Source organism: Nelumbo nucifera, chromosome 5 (assembly GCF_055504915.1).
Source record: "Nelumbo nucifera cultivar China Antique chromosome 5, China Antique-T2T, whole genome shotgun sequence".
NCBI lineage: Eukaryota > Viridiplantae > Streptophyta > Magnoliopsida > Proteales > Nelumbonaceae > Nelumbo > Nelumbo nucifera.
Genome location: NC_142653.1, coordinates 35,313,972 through 35,338,414, shown reverse-complemented (window position 1 = coordinate 35,338,414; position 24,443 = coordinate 35,313,972). Strand labels below are relative to the sequence as shown.

At 39.0% G+C, this 24,443-nt stretch overlaps 1 protein-coding gene and 1 pseudogene across 2 annotated transcripts; both read left to right on the top strand.

Moving 5' to 3' along the window:
- Positions 1-595: 595 nt before the first annotated feature.
- LOC104590621 (bifunctional dihydroflavonol 4-reductase/flavanone 4-reductase-like) lies at positions 596-4,567 on the top strand. Its single transcript, XM_010249338.2, has 6 exons — positions 596-809; positions 907-1,076; positions 1,815-2,009; positions 2,494-2,653; positions 2,952-3,144; positions 4,130-4,567. The coding sequence occupies exons 1-6, from the start codon at positions 686-688 to the stop codon at positions 4,314-4,316; spliced, it is 1,029 nt and encodes a 342-aa protein (XP_010247640.1). The 5' UTR covers positions 596-685; the 3' UTR covers positions 4,317-4,567.
- A 14,753-nt stretch (positions 4,568-19,320) lies between these two features.
- Positions 19,321-20,251, top strand: LOC148791406 (histone H1-like; annotated as a pseudogene). Its single transcript, XR_016076697.1, has 2 exons — positions 19,321-19,373; positions 19,526-20,251. The product of XR_016076697.1 is annotated as a histone H1-like (transcript).
- Positions 20,252-24,443: the final 4,192 nt, after the last annotated feature.

The following is a 24,443-nucleotide window of genomic DNA, read 5'->3' as shown; positions in this document are numbered from 1 at the left end:
CCGCCTCCATGAATATTGGATATCAAAATATTTAGGCTTTATGGGGTGAAGTTCCTCGAAGCACAAGCATTTTACCTAGACCCAAGAAAGTTTAGGCTGTGATTTTGGTTTGAGAAAAATAAGAGTAGGGGTGCAATTTTGGGCGGGCTCAGCCTGAATCTGAACTGGTCTAACCTGAAATTTTATACTGGTTGAGTTTGGGTTTAAGAAGTTGGGATTTTTATTTTTTTAAGATATGCCCAGATTTAACCCTTAGGTGGCCCAAACCCAGACCAGGTCTGAGCCCAATTTAAATGCATCAAATTATAGTAAAGGTTGGACTTGAAGTGGAAAGATTGGGCTTGACCTTAGGTTCAGTCGAGGCACAGACCTTAAACCCTAATTTTTGGGTCGAGCCCAGAATGACAATAAATCCAGCTCTTGGTGCATCAGTACTTCAGTAGGGTACCATCCTTGTTCAGTTTATAGAAGTATTGTCATTTAGTAAAGGGTTCTGTGCCGTAGACAGTTATGCTGATCCACTTTAGTCTAGTCTTTGTGTAGTCCAGCGAGCCCCACGTCATAAAAACTGAATAAGACCACCCAAGAGATCTCATCTCCAGATTCTTCACTTCTTTCTTATCCTCTATATTGTTATCTAACAAAGGGCTTATTCTCTTCTGTGTTTTCCTTCATCCTGTTGACCATGGAATCAGGAACAGGACATGGCACAGTGTGTGTAACAGGAGCATCTGGTTACATCGGATCATGGCTTGTTATGAGGCTTCTCCAGCAGGGTTACATTATTAGGGCCACCCTGCGCGATCCCAGTATGCGTCTTCGTTCCCACCTTAGTTTCTTCTTTGCTTTTTGTATTTTCATTTCCATCTTATGAGACTGTTGCATGGTTTGACATGAGAGTTACAGACAACACAGAGAAAGTGAAGCATTTGTTAGATTTGCCAAAAGCTCAGACACACTTGACTCTATGGAAGGCTGATCTAGACGACGAGGGTAGCTTTGATGAAGCCATCCAAGGTTGCACAGGAATATTCCATGTCGCCAGTCCAGTGATATTTGAGTCCGAGGACCCCGAGGTGAGTGAGAGATTCTACGGCTGAAACTGAAGAACATGGAGAAGTAGAATAATCCAATCGTACTGCTTTCTGTATTCCATTACAATTCCATGCTCTCAAACCTAAGACCTAGTTGGGCTGTAAATTGGGCTGAATAGATCTGAAGCTAATTAGCCCAACTTAACTGCCAATCTGACTAGGCCAGCCTTTCCAAAACAGAAAACACGCCTTTCTTTGGGACCAAATATTTCCAAAAAAACCTTTTTCGTGGTGGTCCCAAATAGAACATGGCCCAATTCAAGGTGGCTTTCACATGGCATCGTCCTTTGTGGCACAATGGGGCCTTCCTTTTCCTCTTTATATCCACATCCATGGTGGAAATTTTAACTTTCACTGCATGCCACACTGGTTTCCACGTGGCAAAAATAGGATAGCTCATGCATGGAGAAAAGGGAGCTTACTAGCTTCTATGTTTGCATGTGCAGAGTATGGGTCGGGATTGATTGCATCCAACTCGCCTAAAGATACATTTCTAGACCAAAATCAGTGGACTTGCCCAAATTAAGCTGATTTTGGGTGTAAATCAATCTTAACCCAAAGTATGGAACTAGCTCAGCCGGGCTAGTCCAATCTAACTTAAACATTTATAATACAATAGCAACTAAGTAATGAATCAATCTTATGGTTGATTATTTATTGGAGCCTAAACAATTCTAAACTTGATAACGTTTTACAAAATTTGCTGGTGTTGTTTTGCAGAATGAAGTAATAAAACCAGCCATCAATGGGGTACTGAATGTTATGAGGTCATGTGTCCGGGCAAAAACAATCAAAAGAATTGTCTTCACATCATCGGTGACAACAGTTCTGATACGAGAACACCCACTTCCCATGTATGATGAGAGCCATTGGAGTGACATAGATTTTGCCATGAGGGCCAAGATGACCGGATGGGTGAGCATCCCATTTACTTTAGGCTGTGTTTGTTTTGAAAGAAAAGGTGGGAAAATCTATACAACATTTGTATATGTATTCAACTTGTGTATGTACTGGAATCCAAGCCTCGTCCATTTTACCATTAGAGAAAATGGTTAGATTTATTTTAGGGTATGTTTGGTGTGAAGGAAAAAGTAAGGAAAGGTAGGAAAACCTTTACAGACCTTGTATAGGTTTTCCTATTTTTTCCTTCCTTTCCCTATCTTTTCCTTCAAACCAAACATAACCTTAGAATATGCATATGTTTGAAAGAATCAACCTCACTAAGTACGGGTATGGGGCATCGTTTGATCTAAGGTCAATTCACACCATTTCAGACCAATGGGCTCATTTTCCTTTAGCCTGTTTAATTATTATCAAATTTCCTCATATAAATTAAAACCCATTTATTGGGCAAAAGATTGATGTTATTTATAGCTTGAAATGTATTTTCAATGTGCAGATGTATTTTGTCTCTAAAACATTGGCGGAGAAAGCAGCTTGGGAATTTGCTGAACAAAACAATATACACCTAATCAGCGTCATAGCTTCCCTTGTGGTTGGGCCCTTTATCATACCATCCATGCCTCCCAGCAATTACGCGGCATTTGCTTTGATCACGGGCAAGTCTTTTTCTTCTTCTTCTTCTATATGTGATTATAATACCAGAAAGATATGATATCAGAAAAACTTACAACCAATTAATCAACAATCGGTATTATAAAGGGGGTGATCAATCGAATCGTATTCATTAAAATTCACAAGATTCTTTGATTGATCAAAACTCTTTCCATATCATATTTTTCCAGTATTATAGATATTTTCTTTAATCATTTGTATAGTTCATTATCACAATTATCATTGCTATATTTTTTTTCTCTATTTTCTTAGCTATGGCTTGTTCATCATAATTCTTTGCAGGGGCTGAATGTTATTACTATTTTCTAAAGCAATGTAGTTATGTTCACCTGGATGACCTTTGCAATGCTCTTATATACTTGCTTGAACACCCTGAAGCAAAAGGAAGATACATTTGCTCATCTCACGATTCTACCATTATTAGACTTGCAAAAATGTTGAAAGAGAAGTTTCCAGAATATGATATCCCCACTAAGTAAGGCTCTGGCATTTTCTAGCTTATACCTACCATATATGCATGGTGCAATATATTACAACATATATACCTCTAACTTGTCTTCAGTATAGAAATATAAATATGGCTGTATTTTAATGAGCCAAGCCTTGGCCTGTATTTGAGTTCATTAAACATGCAAGCTTAAGTCAAATTTGGGTGGGCTTTGCTTGCTTTTATAATATGAGAAATATGATGTATGATTATGTTGATGCTAGATCCCAGGATGAGGTTAAAGCTAAAATCTTGGTTGGCAGACCTTGGTAAGGGAAGGGATGATAATCCTGTAAACATAGACAGACGTTAGAGCCCTCACCTATATATAGAAGGGAGAGCTGTTAGACATGAGAATAGGGCATCCCGTACCGGCTCTCTAGATTGGTCCATATTCTCTGCTTATAAACTTATGTGGTCAGCCGTTAGCCCATGATAGCCAATGTAAGTGTTAATGGCCCAGTCAGGTTGGTCCACATGTGTTTGGCAACTGTTATTAAACTTTGGCTGTTGGGACTGTTGAAACAGTTTCTGGGCTGGGCACGTTGTGGGCAGTTCACCTATTCACACCCATGTTTTGGTTTTTAGTAAAAATAATGTAATTACAAATTTACCCATTCTCAGGGTAACATGGCATTCTCAGGAATTCTCTCAACAACATAACGTAGGCTGTTGGCCCCCAACAGCTAAAGTTTCGTATGTTACACTCGGTTCACTTGATAAAATTACTAATTTGCCCTCTGAGGTGTGATAAATTTCTCAAATTTGCCCTGTCACTTTATATTAACTATGGGTCGTATAAGATAGGCTCTAATAAATTGGGGATCAATTAATGTTATATGTGTCAAAAATCTAGTTAGTTGAATGGTCATTGCCATCTAAATTTCATATTGTCCTTATTTGTATGAGCTCTATTGTATTTTATACGTCGTAAGCTTATTGTTTGTGTTCTCATGAGAGGATTATTTTACAGGTTTGAGGATGTGGATGAAGAAAACTTAGAAGTTGTTCCTTTATCATCTAAAAAGCTTCTGGGCCTAGGTTTCAATTACAAGTACAATTTTGAGGACATGTTCATCGGGGGCATTCAATCGGCCAGAGAGAAGGGCTTGATTCCACTTTCCACTACAAGACATGCCAAAGACAAGGAGATGGAGTAGAAAACCATTTGAATCAACAAAAAGTATCGTCTCTCTGTGATTTTCCTTTCTTGTTGTACCTTTCTTTTTCTATTGTTGAAGATCTAGATTAAAATTAGAAGTGATGCACATTTTGCCCTAGACACCATTTGGTATAAATTTTGTACTTTTGTCCCATTTACATTTATGACCCCATTTGTTTGCACTGTAAATCCAAATCAGATGTAAAATTTATATCTAGTTCAGATTTGCATATATTTTTATAACTATTATTTGCACCTCTAATTGATGCAAAAATTGCATTCATTGTGATTGAAAATTTTGCATCAAAAATTTGATTAAAAATCTTCACCATGTGTGTGTGATAAAGTAATATTAATTGCTATTATTAGGAAAATTGAGTCTACCTTCAAAATTTGAGCATTGGGTCTTTAGGCCTTTGCCTTTTTCTTTTTTTCCTGATATTTTAATTGCAGGCTTTACTGATTGTAAGTCAGACCACTTGTCCCATGGTTGGGACAGGTTACTTTGTTAATCACCTTTTTTGTTTAGGAAGGATATTCAGCTTTGTTTCTTTTCAATCCTCTTGTGCAATATCTTTTATTTGGCTAGAATTTTAGATTAAGAATGAAGGTTGACATAAATGATTTATAAAACTTTTCTTTGCACATTGGATTTATCTATTTTTCTCCTCTCTTCAAATTTCTTATAAAACCAAACAATGTTAAAAAGGAAAAGAATAAACATTTTATCCATATAATTTAGGTAACATGGATATCCAATGTCTTTACATTTCATATTGAAGAAAACTATTCTGTCTGAGTAGATCATTTGAATAAATTTGCCCATAAACATGAGTAGATCTGGACAATGAAAATGAACAATTCCTCTTCCAATTGTGCGAGCTGCAAGAATAGAGGCAAAACAACTGTTATTGATGAAACCATAGAGCTGAGAAACAGTACATAAATAGAACAAAGATTATAATGACAATTAAAATTTTATAGCACACAATATAAAATAAAAATAGGCATTCAGCAGTGAAGACTATCATTGTGATTGTAGCATTAAGTTCTTTTGGCATAAGCGATTCTGATGAAGGGTGATTTTGGCATGTAAGAAAGGGTCACGTGGACGCAATCTGCTCAGGGGTTGACAATTCAGTCAAAGGAATCCAGTCCACAACAATCGGAGCTTAGGCATTCAGTCGTCTCGGCCCAAAAACCACCTCGGCATAGAAACACTTTGACACCCAATTCAATTCGGGTCTAAGGAACCGAAGTACCAGTTCGGAGCTAAAGAGCTGAAACGCCATGGTCAGTTTTTTTCATTTCCATTCAGGTTGTACCGCCCATGGCTCGGCATGGCCCAACACGAACTTGGACCGGCCCAGCACAATGGTCCGCAGGCTGTGCTGGGCCTGAGGTTTTAGGTCCATGGGATAGCACGACACGGCACAACCGAGCGGGCCATGCCTCCCGTGGCCCGGCACGGCTCATATATATTATTTATATATATTATATATTTATATGTATTATATATATTTATATAATATTATATAAATTATAATTATATAATAATTGATGAAGGATGATTTGACCCAACCTATGAAACGGTGACACATAGACACTGACTCAGCATAAGCGATAGCTCAGCATTGTGGCCCAATACAACCAAGTAATAGGCCCATAAAGCAGCTCGCTACGTCATAGCGTGCAAAAGGAGGAGCTCGCCACAACGCAAGCTCCGGGTTCCCCGAGCTACCTCTAAAGGGATATATTCCGAGGCAACTTTAGCTTGCGAGCTAAGTAAACCAACTTGCCCGAGCTCCCAAGCAGACAAGTCATCCCAAGGACCAATTCTACTAAGGGTACTCCTGAAGTATTCCGAGCTCGCTGCAAAGTTGCTCGCGAATGGGCCGCACGAGCATTCCTCAAGAAGCTTCTATCTGACAGGCCGTACTGATTAGACTGCGCCACGTCCCTTACTGACGGCGTGGTCCCTGTCCTTTCGACAGCCTACACCCACGTCTCTCAGCAGGCGGAGGCGTGCCTGTCACTTTGGAGACGTGTCACTCACCCGGGCGAGGAGCACGTCACAACAGCCACCTACGCAACCACTGGCAGGTAACGGCTGTGGCAGGGGCCCAGTGGCGGTTATGCCCGATCTCACAAGAGCACCCCTATAAAAGCCCTCAGGGCAGAAGAGAAGCGGCTTCTTGAATCTCCGACCTCTGGAACATAGTGGTAATGCGCTATCCTCACTCTTAGCCTTCGTTCTCCTTTAGATTCCTGTACACAATACTAACTTAAGCATCGGAGCGATCCCGCTGGGAAACCCCTTGGGAGTTCTTCTTCTTTCCTCTCATCTCAGGTACCTCTTAGGAGCCATGCAAGCGCCAGCTAGGAGTGACTGGATTGCGCTACATCATTTGGCGCCGTCTGTGGGAAGCACTTCAAAAGGCCTTTCTCTCTAAACTTTCTAAGTTCTTATCTCCCTTGAAACAATCCAACGCTCATGGCTTCCTCTAGGAATGTCGGACGAGGCACGAAAATGGACAACTCCAGGGAGCAACCCCAGCTTCCTACTGTTTGTATCGGACAGTTCACCGTCCCCCTCTCTGCGGACGAAATCCCCAGCTTGAATGTGCCTCTCACAGTGGCACCTGTCGTCGCCCCACTCCCTGCTACAGTCGGAGCGATGTTCACCGAACCTTCGGTCGTACCCCCAGCAGCCAGCTCGAACCAACTGGAGGACTTGATGCAATGCATGCAGGCCATGCTGGCCCAAATGCAACAGTTCCAGCAACTTCAGCTCTATCAACAACACGTACTACACCAGGTCTCCCAGTATCAGTATCAGCAGCAGTTCCCCCAGCTGCCTCAACCTCAACTCCAGCAGCTGCAGTTCCCGCCTCGGCACCCAGCTTCGCAGCAAGCTAAGTCTCGCCGCCAAGACGAGCGCCCCTCAGGCCGAGGAGAGGTCCCCCAAAACCTCCCAAAAAACCAGGCCTCCCCCCACAGCAGACGAGAGAGACCGGCTACCCCAATCTCACTACGGGCAGACAGGTTGGGAGGACCCCAGCTCGCCAGGTCTACGTCACCTCGGAAGTCGAAGTTTGAAACCCCGCTCCTTGAGAACCGGTTCGAGGTCTGGGCAACAGATTCCAAACAGGACCCCTCTGTCCATAGCCATCACCAGCAAACCGGGCTACTTCCTGCACAAACCATTCTGGACAGTGTAGAGGTGGGCAGCACGAATGCCGAGCCCACCAAGAAGCAGAAGCACCGCTGCCGAGCTCGCCGATCTGTCACCAGCGATTTGCTCGAGCTCATGGGCAAAGAAGAGGTAAGCTCGACCGAAGTCAAAGCTCCCCTACTCTCGGTTCCATCCCCCCTGTCTTCCGAACTCCTGGCAGTTCCGATGCCCAAAGACTTCAAGCTCCCCCATCTTGACAAGTATGACGGGTCATTTGACCCAAATGATCACGTAGATGCTTTTCAGTCACAGATGCACCTGGCGCGAGCTAGTGAGTCGTGCATGTGTGTGGCCTTCTCCACTACTTTTAGGGGAGCAGCCCGTACGTGGTACCAGAACTTGGCACCCAGGTCGATAAGAAGTAGGGCGCAGTTCACACAAACCTTTACGTCCCACTTCGTTACTAGCAAGCGGTGTCCGCAAACTGAAGAAAGTCTCCTCAGCATAGTACAGAGAGAGGGAGAATCCATCCGAAGCTATATCAAGCAATTCAACGATGCCTGTATGCAGATACCGCGCCTGGACCCGCCGTACGCCTTGCAGCAGCTAAGAAAGGCGTGACACACAAAGAGTTTAAATGGCACATGGTCGTCAACCAACCAGCGACCATAACCGAGTTCCTGAAGCTTGCGGACAAGTTCATAGCCACTGAAGAGGAGACCAACCTAAAGGGCGAGGGTGGGCCCGAAAAAAGAAAGAGGGAAGGAGAGCTCTCCAGTCAAGCAGACAGCCGAAAGAAAAAGGACACAGCTCGGGGGGCAAGGCCGGGTCAATTATTCCGACCTCCCGTAGCGGACCAAACCGATTACACCCCACTAAACGTGAAGAGGGCTGAAATCCTGATAGCAATCAAGGACGCCCCATACGTGAAGTGGCCACCCCATCTAAGGGGGGAATCCCAATGAAAGAAATAAGAATCTATATTGCAGTTTTCACAAAGACCACGGTCATAGTACCGAGAGTTGTAAAAACCTCTGCGATGAGATAGAGGAGTTCATCCGTCGCGGGTATCTAAGAAACTTTGTACAGAATAATAATAATAGTAATAAAACAGGTCGGCAAGGGGAGCATGGTAAGGACGCCCCCGAGTCCAGCAGTAGGCCGACCGAACAATTGCCGAGGCAGCCTCCGGAGGAGAGGCCAGTTCGGGGGACCATCCACATGATAGTAGGAGGTTCGATCATTGCGGGTTGCACTTCAGCAATCATTGCGGGTTTCACTTCAGCAGCAGCTCGGGCGTCGGTTCGCGAAGCCACTCGGGAGGAGCAGAACCCCCCAAAGCGATCGAGGACAGAAGAGCCAATTTTCTGTATAGAAGATGATGCGCGAGGGGTCCACTACCCCTACGACAGCGCGCTCGTAATAAAGCTAAGAATCAACGACTTCGAGGTCAGGCGCGTACTCGTCGACTCGGGCAGCTCAGCCTACATCCTCTTCATAGCTGTATTTGACCAGCTCCAGTTGCAGAAAGGCGACTTGAAGCCCGCAGACACTCCTTTGGTAGGCTTCAACGGAGAGGAAGTTTGGCCCCTTGGGAAAATAACAGTACCTGTGGAAGTCAGCACGTGGCCTTGCATGGTCAGATTCAAGAACGACTTCTTGGTGGTTGCGACCCTCTCCCTCTACGATGCCATAGTTGGTCGACCGATCACCCATGTTCTACGGGCGGTGGTCTCCACTTACCACTTGGCTATGAAGTTCCCAACCGACTTCGGTGTGGGAGTAGCGTGGGGCGACTAGCTCGAGTCCCGTAAGTGCTACGTCGCCGCCCTGAAGGGAAAAACCTAGGTAGTCGATGACCTCAAGCTGGAGCGGCCTATGGAGCAAGGCGAAGAACGAGCCGCGCCAACAGAAGAAACAATCACGGTTCCGACCTCAGCAGTGGACCCAGCTCAAACGCTTCAGATCGGCGCTTCCGTTCAGGTACCTCTAGGATCAGAACTGGTAAGTTTCTTACTTCAAAATTTAGATATTTTTGCATGGTCCGCGGCAAAGATGCCCGGTATAAGCCCCGAACTCATAACTCACAAACTGAACACTGATCCTGTAGTTAGACCCGTTAGACAGAAGAAACGCAACCTAGCCCCGGAGTGGTGGAAAGTGGTCGATGAGGAGGTCGAAAAGCTCCTCGCAGCTGACTTCATAAGAGAAGTTCACTACCTGAGTTGGGTAGCCAACCCCATCCTGGTAAAGAAGACCGATGGCAAGTGGCGCATGTGTGTCGAATACACCGACCTGAACCGGGCTTGCCCAAAAGACTACTTTTCGCTCCCCAGAATTGACCGATTGGTGGATGCAACCTCAGGGCACGAGTTGCTAAGTTTCTTGGACGCCTATTCGGGCTATAACCAGATCAAAATGGACCCGGCGGACGAAGAAAAGACTGCCTTCATCACGGAGTTCGGCCTATACTATTACAAGGTTATGCCCTTCGGGTTGAAAAACGCAGGGGCAACCTTTCAAAGGCTTGTAAATAAGTTGTTTGCGCCATTAATCGGCAGAAAAGTAGAATGCTATGTAGACGACATGGTCGTCAAAACTCAATCCTCACATGAATTAATACAAGATTTGCACTCTGTTTTTGAAATTTTGCGTAAGTTTAATATGAGACTAAACCCAAACAAGTGTGTGTTTAGTGTGACCTCGGGCAAGTTCCTAGGGTACATCGTTAACCGGTGCGGCATCGAGGCCAACCCGGATAAAGTTAAGGCCATTTTAGATATGAGACCACCCCGGAAGTTGAAGGAGGTTCAGAGGTTGAATGGCTGTATAGCCGCCCTGAGCCGCTTCATGTCTAAATCGGCGGACCGCTGTCTACCGTTCTTTAAGGCAATTAAGAGAAAAGGGTTCGAATGGACCCAAGATTGCCAACTCATGTTCGACGAACTCAAGAAATATCTCGCTAGTGTGCCGAGCGGGCCATGCCTCCCGTGGCCCGACACGGCCCATATATATTATTTATATATATTTTATATTTATATGTATTATATATATTTATATAATATTATATAAATTATATTATATAATAATTGATGAAGGATGATTTGACCCAACCTATGAAACGGTGACACGTAGACACTGACTCAGTATAAGCGACAGCTCAGCATTGTGGCCCAGTACAACCAAGTAATAGGCCCATAAAGCAGCTCGCTACATCGTAGCGTGCAAAAGGAGGAGCTCGCCACAACGCGAGCTCCGGGTTCCCCGAGCTACCTCTAAAGGGATATTTCGAGGCAACTTTAGCTTGCGAGCTAAGAAAACCAACTCGCCCAAGCTCCCAAGCAGACAAGTCATCCCGAGGACCAATTCTACTAAGGGTACTCCTGAAGTATTCCAAGCTCGCTACAAAGTAGTTCGTGAATGGGCCGCACGAGCATTCCTCAGGAAGCTTCTATCTGACAGGCCATACCGATCAGACTGTGCCACGTCCCTTACTGACGGTGCGGTCCCTGTCCTTTCGACAGCCTGCACCCACGTCTCTCAGCAGGGGAGGCATGCTTGTCACTTTGGAGACGTGTCACTCACCCAGGCAAGGAGCACGTCACAATGGCCACCTGCACAGCCACTGGCAGGTAACGGCTGTGGCAGGGGCCCGGTGGCGGTTATGCCCGATCTCACAAGAGCACCCCTATAAAAGCCCTCACGGCAGAAGAGAAGTGGCTTCTTGAATCTCCGACCTCTAGAACATAGTGGTAACGCGCTATCCTCACTCTTAGCCTTCGTTCTCCTTTTGCTTCCTATACACAATACTAACTTAAGCATCGGAGCGTTCCCGCCGGGAAACTCCTCAGGAGTTCTTCCTCTTTCCTCTCGTCTCAGGTACCTCTCAGGAGCCACGCGAGCGCCAGGTAGGAGTGATCGGATTGCGCTACATCAATAATATATAGTATATAATATATTAATAAAATATATTTTTTTAATTTTATTATACTAATTTATTTAATTATTGTATATATAAGCAATTTTATACACAAAATTCATATAAAATTAAAATTCTAAGTTTTTTGTCAACTTTTTAAATAAATAGCTTTGGCCCGATGCATGGTCCAACCTGACCCAAAGCTCAGCCCATGGACCAGCATGGCATGGCCTGCACTTTGCACGAACCACCCACGGGGCCCACTTTACACCTCTATTTACCCCTATTAGTGGTATAATGATACTTCTTTCAATTAAGTCAATTCTTAAATCCCAAAACACACTTGAAAAGAAACGAGGCAACGTACGTTGAACAATAGCTGCCACATATCTATCTTAGTGATTCCATCTCCATTTATTTATTTTACCAATATATTTGTGATTCAGATATCTATATAGTGAAACCGAAAGAACTGTGGATTTTTATGTATGTGCCCAGCGACGTTTGACTTAAATATTTTAAAATGATGCGTCAAAATCAATGGATACAACAACTCAATGTACAAGCATGACCAAAAGCGAGGAACCAGCTCTCCTATAGAGAGATGTTTATTGATTTTCTACAAAGTTTTTAAAAACGAACCGAAAATAGACTGGTTCCCGGTTAAGCGGTTCAACTGTTCGGGTTGAACGGTTTGAACCATGATGTTATAAATATATTAAAAATAAAAAATAACATAAAATTAAATAAAAACAGAAAATAAAACTAGATCATCCTCTATCCATAAATTGAGAATCTGAGACTGAATTCAATTAACTTTACTCTAGTCATCATCATCTCTAACTCCAAAGACTGCATGAAAAAGAACTAGAGGTAATCCGATGCCAAGTGACAAAAGAAAGTTAATCACAGCATGTGTGCGGATGAGCTCAACAATGGTCATGATCACCAAAATTATAATGCCAAGGACTAAGTGCTCAATTAAATCGGCGGTGGCAACCAACGGAGCAGTAACAGGAAGCAATAGAAAATCAGTCAAGCTTGTAATCATTCCAATGCCACTGCCAGTGCTGCTGCAACTTGCAGAATCGCCATTGGTGATGTTATTGCAACTGCAAATTCCTTACCCGTCGCTGCAAACTCGTCTGCCACAATCGTTATTGTCCGAGTTTGGAAGTGCTGCAAAATACGCTGGCCGCCGATGCAAATTTGTCGTCACCAGTTGCCATTAATCGCTGTCGGTCAGTGTGTGTCGCCGTCGAACACTGGAGGTGCTGCCAGCCGTAGGTGATCAGTTGGGTGTGAGGGCTGAGAGGAGGGAAGGGTTAGAATGAAAATGGGGGTTCTAACCCTAAAGTGTCTAAACATTTGATTTGGGATGGGGATATTGAAGTCATTTTATTTTTTTGTTTTTTTTATTTTATTTAAAATAGTGAAAATAAAAGGGATAACCCGCGAAGTGCTGCCTGAGTCGAATGGTTTAGTGGTCCGACCACCCGGGTCAGCGGTTTTTTGACTTTTTCAACATTTTTAAGGAATTTCCGATAGGTACCCTGCTAACAAGTGTTCTCATCAACTATCATGGTGCTTCTCAACCATAAACTACCTGCTAACAAGTGTTCTCATCAAACAAGTATCCTGATTGCATAACGGGATTTTAAGTAAAATAATCTATACTACTTATAAAAGTGTGAATCTTGAAGCTAGAAATTGGGCAAATGAGCAAGTGATCAAATTGGAGGAAAATGCTATTGTTTTTGAAAATTATGAGGAAATCTTGAAGTTAAATCAGATGAGAGAGAAAATATTCTCTTAGCAGGAAATGTATTGGAAACAAAAATCTAAACAATTATGACTGCAATAATGGGATCAAAATACAAATTAAAAGGTTGTAAATTTTATGAGTCAAAGAAATCAAATATCTTGGTCTGACCATAAAGGTATTGCTGAGGTTTTTGTTAATTCCTTTGAAGCTATGTTTAAACCACAAAGATCCGAAAATTTTGAGGGTATCCCAAATTTATATAGGGGGTGTTGTAACTAAAAGTGATAATGAATGCCTTACAGCTATGCCTATTCTAGAGGAGGTTAAGTTGTTAAGGAAGTGGTCATGTTGATGGGTGATCTCAAAGTTCTAGGATCAGATGGTTTTTTTGGTCATTGTTTATCAATATGTGAGAGGAAATTTACCAGTTTGTGATTTTTTTAAAAATAAGAAGTTTGTTGTATGGTATTTAAAACCAGACCGGATCGGACGGTAAGACCGGAAAAATCGAGAACCGGCCATTTGATTGGTTCTGTTTTCCCCCAAAATCACTTTTTTCCTCAAAACCGTTGATTTTAGTCAGAAAACCGTTGAACCGGCCGGTTAATCGTTCGAACCGTTCGAATGGTTTTGACTGTTTTTCAATTTTTTTTGTCAGAACGGGCTGACCGACCGTTCGAACTGGTGACCGGACCCCTGACCGGTTCAGTTTTAAAAGCCATGATTTGCAATGTTTTGTATAAAATAATAACAAGACCATTGGCTAACAGGTTAAAACCTATCTTGCACAAATATGTTTCTTCATATCAATAAGCTTTCATTGAAAGGTGGGTTAATTCAGAATAATATAGTGTTGGCCTAAGAGGTATTTCATTACCTCAAAACTAAGAAAACCAAGGGAGATTTTATGGCGGTTAAACTTGACATATCGAATGCTTATGATTCATTAGAATGGGATTACTTGTTTTAGGTTCTAAATTCATTGGGTTTTTTTTTTCTCTAGAATGGTGTGATTTAATAAGGACCTTTATTGCTATTCCAAAATTTTCAGTTATGATCAATGGTGTTCCTGAAGGTCATTTTTTATGGAAAACGACTAGGCTAACTTTGATGGAAAACGAGGAAAATAAACTGATGGGGATTAAAATGAGTAGAGAAGCTCTTACATTTTGCACTTGCTATTTGCTGATGATGTTCTTCTATTTCGAAAGGCTACTAGGGAGGAAGTTGCAGATATTATGGATTTACTTAAACAATTCCAAGAGCTTTTAGGTTTGTCTATACATTTTCAAAAATCCGGTGCTTATTTAGTAAAAATACCAAAAATGCTTAGGAGACAAATGAAGATGTCTCAGTTAAACAAAGATAGAAAGTATTTGAGGGTCAAACAAAAACACCATTTTTGGAACACATTTTAGAAAAAGGGGAATTGTTTAAAACTCACCATAAGTTTTCAACATTTCTTTTAAACTCATCACAACTTTTCAAAATGTCTAAAACTCACCATGTCAGTAAGTTTTTATTTTCCAAAACTCATCTTCCATTAGTGCACCGTTAATGCTTCTTAACAGAGGTGTCCATGTCAGTATAAATAACAAGTTTCATGACCAAATTACCCTTGAATGGTGTGTTAGAGCAAAAATGGTTTTTTTCAGTTTTCAATTTTTTTGTTTTTTTTTTGCAATTTTAGTGTTTTGTTATAATTTCCAATGTTTTTTATAATTTCTTTTTTTTACATTTTTCTATTTTCTACAATCTATAAATTTTCCTATATTTTTTGTTATTTATTTGCAATTTCTATGTTTTTCTATAATTTTTGGTGTTTTTCTATAATTTTTATTTTCTGAATTTGTTTTTCAATTGCTATAGTTTCTATAATTTTGAAAATAATTTTTTATTTTGTTTTCAATTTTTATAATATTTCATATTTTTTGTAATTTCTTTGTTTTTATGTATATTATATTTGAAAATATTTTTTGAACTTTTTCCTTTTTTCATGTCTAAATATTAAAATGATAATATATTAACACCTGTTAATTTATTTTGTATATATTTTATATTTTTCTATGAAGGTTAAAATGGTAATATATTAACACCGTTAGTCTTTTTAACGCCAAGTTAGTGACATGGTGAGTTTTAGACATTTTGAAAAGTTATGGTGAGTTTTAGAGAAATGCTGAAAACTCATGGTGAGTTTTAGACAATTTACCTTAGAAAAAATGATAGGGAAACTTAATAATTGGAAAGCTTCATTTCTATCTTTTGCTGGAAAACAGGTCCTAATTAAATCTGTACTCCAAATAGTTCCCTTGTATTGGAAGCATTTCCACATGAACAAAAAAAAAATACAAGGAGATGTTCTAAATGCACAGCTGTAAATATTGTGAGGATGGTGTGAGGACAAATTTTGTGAGAATTGAATCCGGTCTCGCATGCGGGAAGAAAAGGTCTGGTCTCTTCTTTCTTGGTGACAAGATACCTCAAGGATTTAATGCAATGGAAATTAAATAAGTAATTAATATGATGAAATTGATCATTTTAATCTATAAATCTCTGAAAACAAACTCAATTCCTATTTCCTACTAGAAAAACAATGCAAAACTTACATGGAAATATGTTGCTATCTTCATGATGTTCTCAACATGGACCTAATGTGTGGTTTTTGACCAACTCCCGAGTATGGGGTTAATTCCGGCTGGAAGAATAATTTGATGAATATTTTATCATACATACATACAGTATTATGTTATATATAATAGTGTTATATATTAATTGGGTAAATTATGATAAGTACCTTGTACTTTGGGTAAGGCTGCAACTTGGGCCGGGTTGGCCCAAACCCAACCCTAACCCAATCCAAAAAAATTGGGTTGGGTTGGATCAGGTTGATGTTCGGGTTAGGGTTAGGTTTGAAATTCATGAACCCGACTTTACTTCGGGTTGGGTTAGGGTTGACCCCTTAGCTAACCCGACCCAATAATACTATAGCCCCCACCACATAGTATCATGTATTTCTTTTAAGATAATCACTTCATTTAATCCTAATCAGAAAGAGTAAAACCTTAATAATAATATTTTATGTTTTTTTGAAAATTTTATTCTTCATCTCCTCTATGTTGTTTGTCGCCCAAGAAAGATCTATCGTAAACCATAACTCATAATAAACTATAGCTATTTCTAACACTTGTTTCTCTGAATTGTGTACCAAAAAAACAAAATTAAGGGATGGGAAGAAGGTCGGGTTGGACCCAAACCGAGCCCAACCCAACCCGAAATTGACATCAAGTTGGGTTGGGTTAGGGTTGAAGGAATTTAGTTAGGTTTAGGGTTAGGATTGGGTTGGTCGGGTTGGGTTGGGTTAGGGTTGAAGGAATTTAGTTAGGGTTAGGGTTAGGATTGGGTTGGTCGGGTTGGGTTAGGGTTTAGAACTTAGGGTTGGGCTAGGGTTGGCCTCAACCCGACCTAACCTAGCCCGACTTGTAGCCCTAACTTTGGGGGCAATAAAAGATAGGTACCTCGAACTTTTGAATGCAACACTTAAGTACCCTAAACTTTCATAAATAGACACTTGGGACCATTTCTTTACAGATTATTGTAATATATTTTTAAGGGAAAATTCCCGATAGGTACCCTGTACTTTAGGCTAAGTGCCAATTTAGTAACTGAACTTTAAAACGTGACAATCTAGTACACGAACTTTTGAAATGCGACAATCTAGTACCTACCATTAATGGACTGTCAGTTATGTATATCAAGTGGCCTCATGTGCTATTTAATACTTTTGAAAATGCCAAATTTACCCTTGAAAATAAAACATATTGTTCATCATCTTCTTTCTCAAGAAAATGAAATAGAGGCCAAACCAAGTTCTCAATAATCTAGTTCAGACCATCATTTCATGATGAAAACACAAGAGCCAGGGCTCGCCGCTAGCCGCCACCATGGCTAGCATGAGGGTGGTGTTCTTAGTTTGCCATCGTTGCTGCCACCATGGTCCATGCTTGATGCTCCTGATCAAGAGAGAGAAAGAGAACTACCGTAGAGGCAGAACAGGAACTGTGGAAGAGGAGAGAGAAAAAAGGGCGCTCGTTGAAATAAACACGAGAGAGACTAGTTATTGAGCTTCCCATGGCACATCTGTAATCGAGAGCTCCTTTAACCACTCAAATGTGCGACGGTAAGACTTGGCTTGCTTTCCCTCATCCTACTGCTACTGTTGTTGTTTCATGATGATCACTTTCACTCACGTTTGAGTTTCTTCTGTTACTTTTGGCCTTAGTAACAAGTACCCTCAAAGAAACTGTTTCAACTACACTAACTGAACACTTACAACTACTCAATTCACTCTACAGAGTACACAATGGCAGATTTGGATAATAGCAAGAGCGTGATATAGAAAGGGAAGCAGAAAGCGGCAGAGAAAGCCATATCTGATAAACGTTGGCATGACTATTTAATAGAGGGGTCCAATGGTAGTCCACTTGACTTCGCAACTAACAAAAGCCTACTACTGATCAGTCTCTTTAAAATAGAATGATCAACTAAACCATTAGAGAGGACTACATCAGGGACGGGACAAATGAGCACTACTACAATCATCATGAAACTTGGGGAATTGTAACGAAGGATCCTAACAGTTTCTCTCAAGATCTCCAATGCACCCATGGAATGAAACTGTTGATCTGAGCCAAGGCTCCTACGGATACCAGTATCCGCTGATTCCAGCGTTCAATAACTCTGAGTCAATTTTACAAGAATGCTCACCAGAGACCTCCATCTTCATCAATATCTTCAGAAACTCAATAGTTCTAGTTATATGATTAAAACGGTAATAGGAGACCAAATAGTCTATCGTACACGCAACAACGAATTTCCATTCCAAAATTCAAGTATAACCATCTTTACTCTTTGAGTTCGGAACTGAATTTCAGCAAACAAGAACAAAAAAATTAATGAACTTTTCTTCATTAAAAATTCTTGACTGTAGCACAAAAAGAATTACAAACAAGGCCAACAAGCCAAAGTTTCCCAACAATAGAACGTATATGAATCCAATTCTATAGTTTCCTCTGTAAATCAAAGAGAAAAATTGTAGAGGGATAGGTACCATTCCTTGAGTTTACAAGGGGCAAGCTTTTCTTCTCTATTTTTGCCTCATCAAGACTGTTTCTACCACCACAGGTACCATTCTTGCTATTATGACTACTACTACTATTACAACTCTTGTTTCTGTTCCGATGCTTTAGGTCGTCCAACTCAATTTTCGGCATTCGTACTACACCCACTCAGAAAAGTCTCCATATCGTCGATCTCCTGTCCCAATTACCTGCACTCCCCAGCCGAGCAATAGCATTCCAATACCACAATTGGGGTTTTGGGCTAGGGTGGGTATGAAAATGGTTTTTTTTTCCTCTTGGCTTGTATTTGGTGGCGTTGACGGAGCTGCTACTCGACAAGTTGTGGCTTCTGCAACTGTTGGTTTTGCTGCTTACGCTGGTGAAACCACAAGAACTATGCTCCAAGGACTCTAACCTCAAACCGCAATGACTAAGATTCTGACTATCTTAACGGAATCTGATCAACCCACTATCAGACCTAACCAAGAGTCATAAAGGTAGAATTTGGCCCTGAAAGAACACGTTGTCGGCTGCACACATTTCTGATTCTGTCAATAGAGAGGCACCCCATGAACTAAACTCGAAGTCCTCTTCGGCTTCAAGAGCTTTAATTTCCTCACTTAATGCTCCTCTCTCTTGATTTACATAATCTATAGATCAGAGAGCGACAAGGATTCTACTTCATCCCGTTCTTCTACTTTCATATATTTGAATTCTTATGCTTTGTGTTTGGTTTGGTTAGTGGGAAGTTGGGATTGTTGTGTTTTATTAACACATAAGGTTAATAAATTAGATGACACTTGAAGGGTATTTATGTCTTTAGCCATGACACTTAACCGTTATTTAACCAAAGGTATTAGATTGTCGCATTTTGAAAATTTCCATACTAGATTGTCACGTTTTAAACTTCAGGTACTAAATTGGCACTCGGCCTAAAATGCAGATACTTATCGGTAATTTTCCCTATTTTCAAATTATTAAAACCATTGCCACCGCCTACGAAGAAAATCAACCGGCTCTTCTGACAAAAGGTACCCATCGCCGGCCGTCACCAGCAAACCACCGGTAACATTCAACAGGTATTATTTTTACCTCTTCCCTCTACTATATTATATATCTCTTTTCTCCTGTATTTTCCCCCAACCATCCAATATTTCTATATTTCTATATTTCTCATGGTCATGGCGAAGCGAAAGCGATGTATTTTCGTATTAAACATTCATATCTTCAGAGTTCGTATCCGTGGTCATTATTCTCTAGTGATGTCGTCGAACAATGAAGGTGAAGCTGCGATAGTGGCGGTGGAGCAACCGCCGACTGAGTCTCCAGTGGGAGAGAAGCCTACCCAGCCCGATAGAAGAAGGTGAAGGCCCGGAAAAGAAGCCAAAGGCGGCCAAGGGTTCTCATCCTCTTTATTTCCAGATGACCAAGGAAGCCTTGTTGGCTCTGCACGAGAAAAGCACAAGGCTGAAAAACTGTGTGGAAGAAAAGCACAAGGCTGTTCTTTCGGCAAATTTGAGGAAAATATTGACCCTCCAATTGAAAAACTGTGTGGCTAAGGGCAAATTGATCAAAATTAAAGCTTCTTTCAAGTTGTCTGAGTCGAGTAAAAAGGAGAAGGTTGTGAAGGGCGCTAAGGCTGCTACAGTGAAGAAACCCAAGAAACCCAAAGCCGCTTCTGCCGCTCTAAAGGCAAAATCCGTAAAGAAATCTGATACTACTCCAGAAAGGCCGCCAAGCCCGCGAAGAAGGTTGATGTCAAGAAGGGAAAGAAGGCAAGTTCGGCGAAGCTGAAGCAGCCCAAATCAATCAAGTCCTGGCTGAGAAGAAAGCTAGGAAGGCCACCGCCTGATTGAACAAAATCTCTTTTTCTGGGCTTTGCAGTTGGCTCAGTTTGTTGCAGAATTTTGAACAAAAAAGTATGTATTCTGCAAATTTAGATTGTAGAATTTCTCGGCGTCCAGGCTCCCTGTTTCCTTCAGAGTAGTTCAGCTGGTTTATCTTGATGGCCGACTCCAAGTGATGGTCAAAATCGCCATCGAGAGAGCCAGAAGGGGTTTCATACATTAGAAGGGCAAATCAGTCCAAAAGTAAACTAGAAGGGTAATTTTGGCATTATCAAATGTTTAACGGACAGAATACTAACGAATGACCTAAGTGTCTATTTCTGAAAATTCAGGGTACCTAAGTATTGCATTCCAAATTCAAGACATCTGTTTAATTTGCAATCGCAATGAATGCATTTTTGCATCAACTAGAGGTGTCAATTATAATTACAAAAATACATGCAAATCTGAATTAGGTATATATTTTACATCTGATTTGGATTTACACCGCAAACAAATGAGGTCATAGTGTCTAGTGCAAAATGTGCATCACTTTTAATTTTGATCTGGATTTTCAACAATAGAAAAACAAAGGTACAACAGGAAAGGAAAATCATAGAAAGACAATACTTTTCAATTTTTGTTGATTCAAATGTTTTCTTTTTTTTTCTAGTAGAAGAGCACGTGCTTCGCACGTGTATATAACATTAAAAATATATTGATATTGTATACATTCTAGGTTTGACCAGTTTATCATGTAAAAAAATTAAATAAATTTATTTTCTTTATCAAAAGGAAACGTGGAAAAGATTCTTATCGATTATTAAACACTAAACCAATAATCAATCCCAATGCAAGGATTGTTAAAGTCCAAAACTTAAGTGAATTCTAATTTAAATTCAAATTTGAGGTCTTTAAATCTAATTCAGAAAGTTAAAAAGTAATTAATATTTTAATTTTTTGTATTTTAAAAAATTGAAGTGGAGTCAGATTAAATTTGAGTCCAATTTCAATCAAATTTGAATCCATGGTCTTCAAATCCAATTGGATTTTGGATGGATTTAGATGCATAGCTCGATCCAATACACATTTCAACTATATTGGATTCGGAGGATGATGTGTTTATGTAATTGAGTGAGATTTGGATTCGACTCCATCTGATCTGATTAAATTTATATAGTTATGTTTAAAATAATAAAAAATATATTTGTATATATTATATATGAATTTATATAGTAGATAGATATGTGAATATATACATATAATAAATTCAATATATTATATTTGCATTAGTTTATTACACATACAAGTTGAAAAGTAATTAACTTTTTATTTTTTGTATTTTAAAAATTGGAACAGAGTTAGATTAAATCCAAATCTGATCCAAGTCTGTCAAGAATCAAATTTGAACCCGAGTCTTCAAATCCAATTGGGTTTTGAAAAGTTGAAAAATAATTAACTTTTATATTTTTTGTGTTTTTAAAAATAAAGCAAGGTTGGATTAAATCCAAATCCCATCTAAGTCTATTAGAATTCGAATTCAAATTTTAGGTCTTCAAATTGAATAGGATTTTAGAAAGCTGAAAATTGAAAAGTAATTAACTAACTTTTTTAACCTTTTAATTTTGTTGTATTTAAAAAAAAATTGAAGCAGAGCTGGATTAAATCTGAATATAGTTCGAGTCTGTTAGGATTTGAATTCGAATTCAATAATTGGATTGGATTGGTTTTTGCTGAATCTCATCCAAATCCAACCCATTTATAGTCTTATGAGATAAATAAAATAGTGGAGTATAAACAAATTCAAAGGGGCACTTCAAGGAAATAAAAAATCGCTCATTGATGAAATTTTTTTTTACTTTTTGTATATATTTTAAAGCATAGTCGAATTAAATTTGAATCCGATCCAAGTGCATTAGGATTTGAATTCAAATATAGTGTCTTCAAATCCAATTACATGTCAGAAAGTTGAAAAATAATCAACTTTTTTTGTGTGTTTTTAAATTAAAATAGATTTGGATTTAATCCAAATCTTATCTAAGCTCGTTAGGATTCAAATTTGAATCTAATAATTGGATTAGATTTGGATTTTGCTGAATCATATCCATTTACAATCTTTAAAAGAAAAGAGATAACAAAGTAGAGTATTAACAAATTCAGGACACTTTAAGGAAATGAAAAGTCAAAAAGTCGAACATTGACTAAAAAGAGGGAGAGCATTAAACCCCTCTTTTTATATATAAATAATAGATAGATAGACAATAAAATTCTTTTTATATATAATAGATAGATATGAATATATGGAATACACATGTTTTTGGAAAATTCGGATGGCTTTGTTTTTGGGAAATTCTGTGTAGGGCTGCAAATAAGTCAGATCAGATCTAATTTGAATCCAAATCTGATCTGATAAGAGTCGGATTTGGATACCTCCCTTGATCCTAACAAATTGGATTGGATTGGAAAAGTCAATCCGTTTAGTTAATGGATCAAATTCGGATATACCTGATCCAATCTACAATGATCCAATCCAATCGGTTAGTTATAAAATATTATATATTATTTATATATTATATAAAATATATTATTTATGTTATGTCATAATTTTTATTACAATTTTGATGAAAAAACTAGGGCCTGAATAATTTCAATAAATCCATGGTGATTAAGTCACCAGTTTTGAAGATGGGTTTGATCAACTTGCATTTATCGATTCCATCCTCAACCAAAAAAGTCGATCTAATCACATAGAGGTGTCTAGAGTCATGGTGTCATTTAACTGGTTCAACCATCCAATACATATAACTTCATAGAAAATCATGGTTTTCAAAAAGGTATTAACTCCTATTAACATTCATTATTCTTGTTCTTGACTAAAATACCCCTATTTTTGAACTTTATACTCTTTTTAATTGTGACGGCACAAAATGTAATTTGAATTACTATATCTCTCCTCATTCAATTCTCTATCATTAAGTCTTATATTTAGGGAATTAACTTTCATTATTTCATTGATTTCTATATTAATTAACCATATTAAAGAAAAATAAGTGTGATAAAGAATAATTGTTTTATTGGTGATAGAAATAAAGGGTTCGACTATGATATGAAAAATATATGATAACTGAAAAACAACTGACCAATAACACAGAATCTTAAACGTGGTTAGGAACATGGTGTGATTTATCAAAATTCATGGGTAGGTTTTGATTGGTCAAAACTCTTTCCGTACCATATCTTTTCCATATCTTAGATTTTCCCAGAAATAAAATACAAATTTAAAACTAACACAAAAGTGGAATTGTTTTCTTATTTGGTAGAGAATCAATAATTCAACCTTTTTGGTCAAAATGTATCAATCTTTGATGTCCTAATTAAATAATTATAAAAAAATTAAAAAAAGATGAAAACACACAAAAATAAAAAAAAATAGAAAACGTTTCATAGAAAACATTTAGGGACATTACTGATCATAATGTAATAAATAAAAATAATTTTATAAATAAAAAAATATTAAAAATATATTATTTACTAACATCATCATGGTCGATCTGTTGGTTAACCTTCGATGACAGATGACTAATGTCTACATCCACTTATAGATTATTAAGGGACTCCTCTTTAGTCTGCTGAAATGGCGGACTATGAGCATGATATGTCTAATTTGCTTAAAGTACAATTTGTGATGCTTTTACCGCACCATATTCACTCTTAGGAACCTCTGCCACATGGAAATAATGAGCTATTATAGTCCACCTGTTTAGAAGACCAAGAAGCAATTCATCATCACCGTAATTGCAGGATTAAAACTACATTTTGTCCCTAATACAGTCATATCATTCTCAAACGCTATTGTGGCCCATGGCGGTTTTCAGAGATACATGGATAATTTTAGAAAATCAGTAATCAGAATCAAATCGAAACCAGTCAGTTAACTGGTTGACCGGTTCGATTAACCGTCAGTTTTTTAGTTTTTTAGTTTTTTAATTTTTATAATATATATTATAAAAAAATTATATAAATATATAATAAAACTTATAAATATATATATATATATAATATACATAAATATATATAAAATATATAAAAATATGTGTATACCAGTCAATTTAGTTAACTGCCGATTTTCTATATTGGTTAACCAAAACTGAACCGGTACCTTCGATTTTTTAAATACACCAAACCAAAACTGAACCAACCGGTTCGATTAACCAATTTTTCAGTTCAGTTTTGGTCGATTTTTTTGATCGGTTCAATTTTTCGGTTTTTTTTGCTCACCCCTAGTTTTAACTTTTAAGCGATAATCATGTTTTTTTTCTTTTT

What these genes read in the sequence shown, in the direction of transcription:
- LOC104590621 (XM_010249338.2), top strand. Translation starts at nt 686, where the DNA reads ATGGAATCAGGAACAGGACATGGCACAGTGTGTGTAACAGGAGCATCT. An exon ending in TTGAGTCCGAGGACCCCGAG is followed by an intron (nt 1,077 to 1,814) that starts GTGAGTGAGAGA and finishes GTTGTTTTGCAG; the next exon opens with AATGAAGTAATAAAACCAGC. An exon ending in GGCATTTGCTTTGATCACGG is followed by an intron (nt 2,654 to 2,951) that starts GCAAGTCTTTTT and finishes AATTCTTTGCAG; the next exon opens with GGGCTGAATGTTATTACTAT.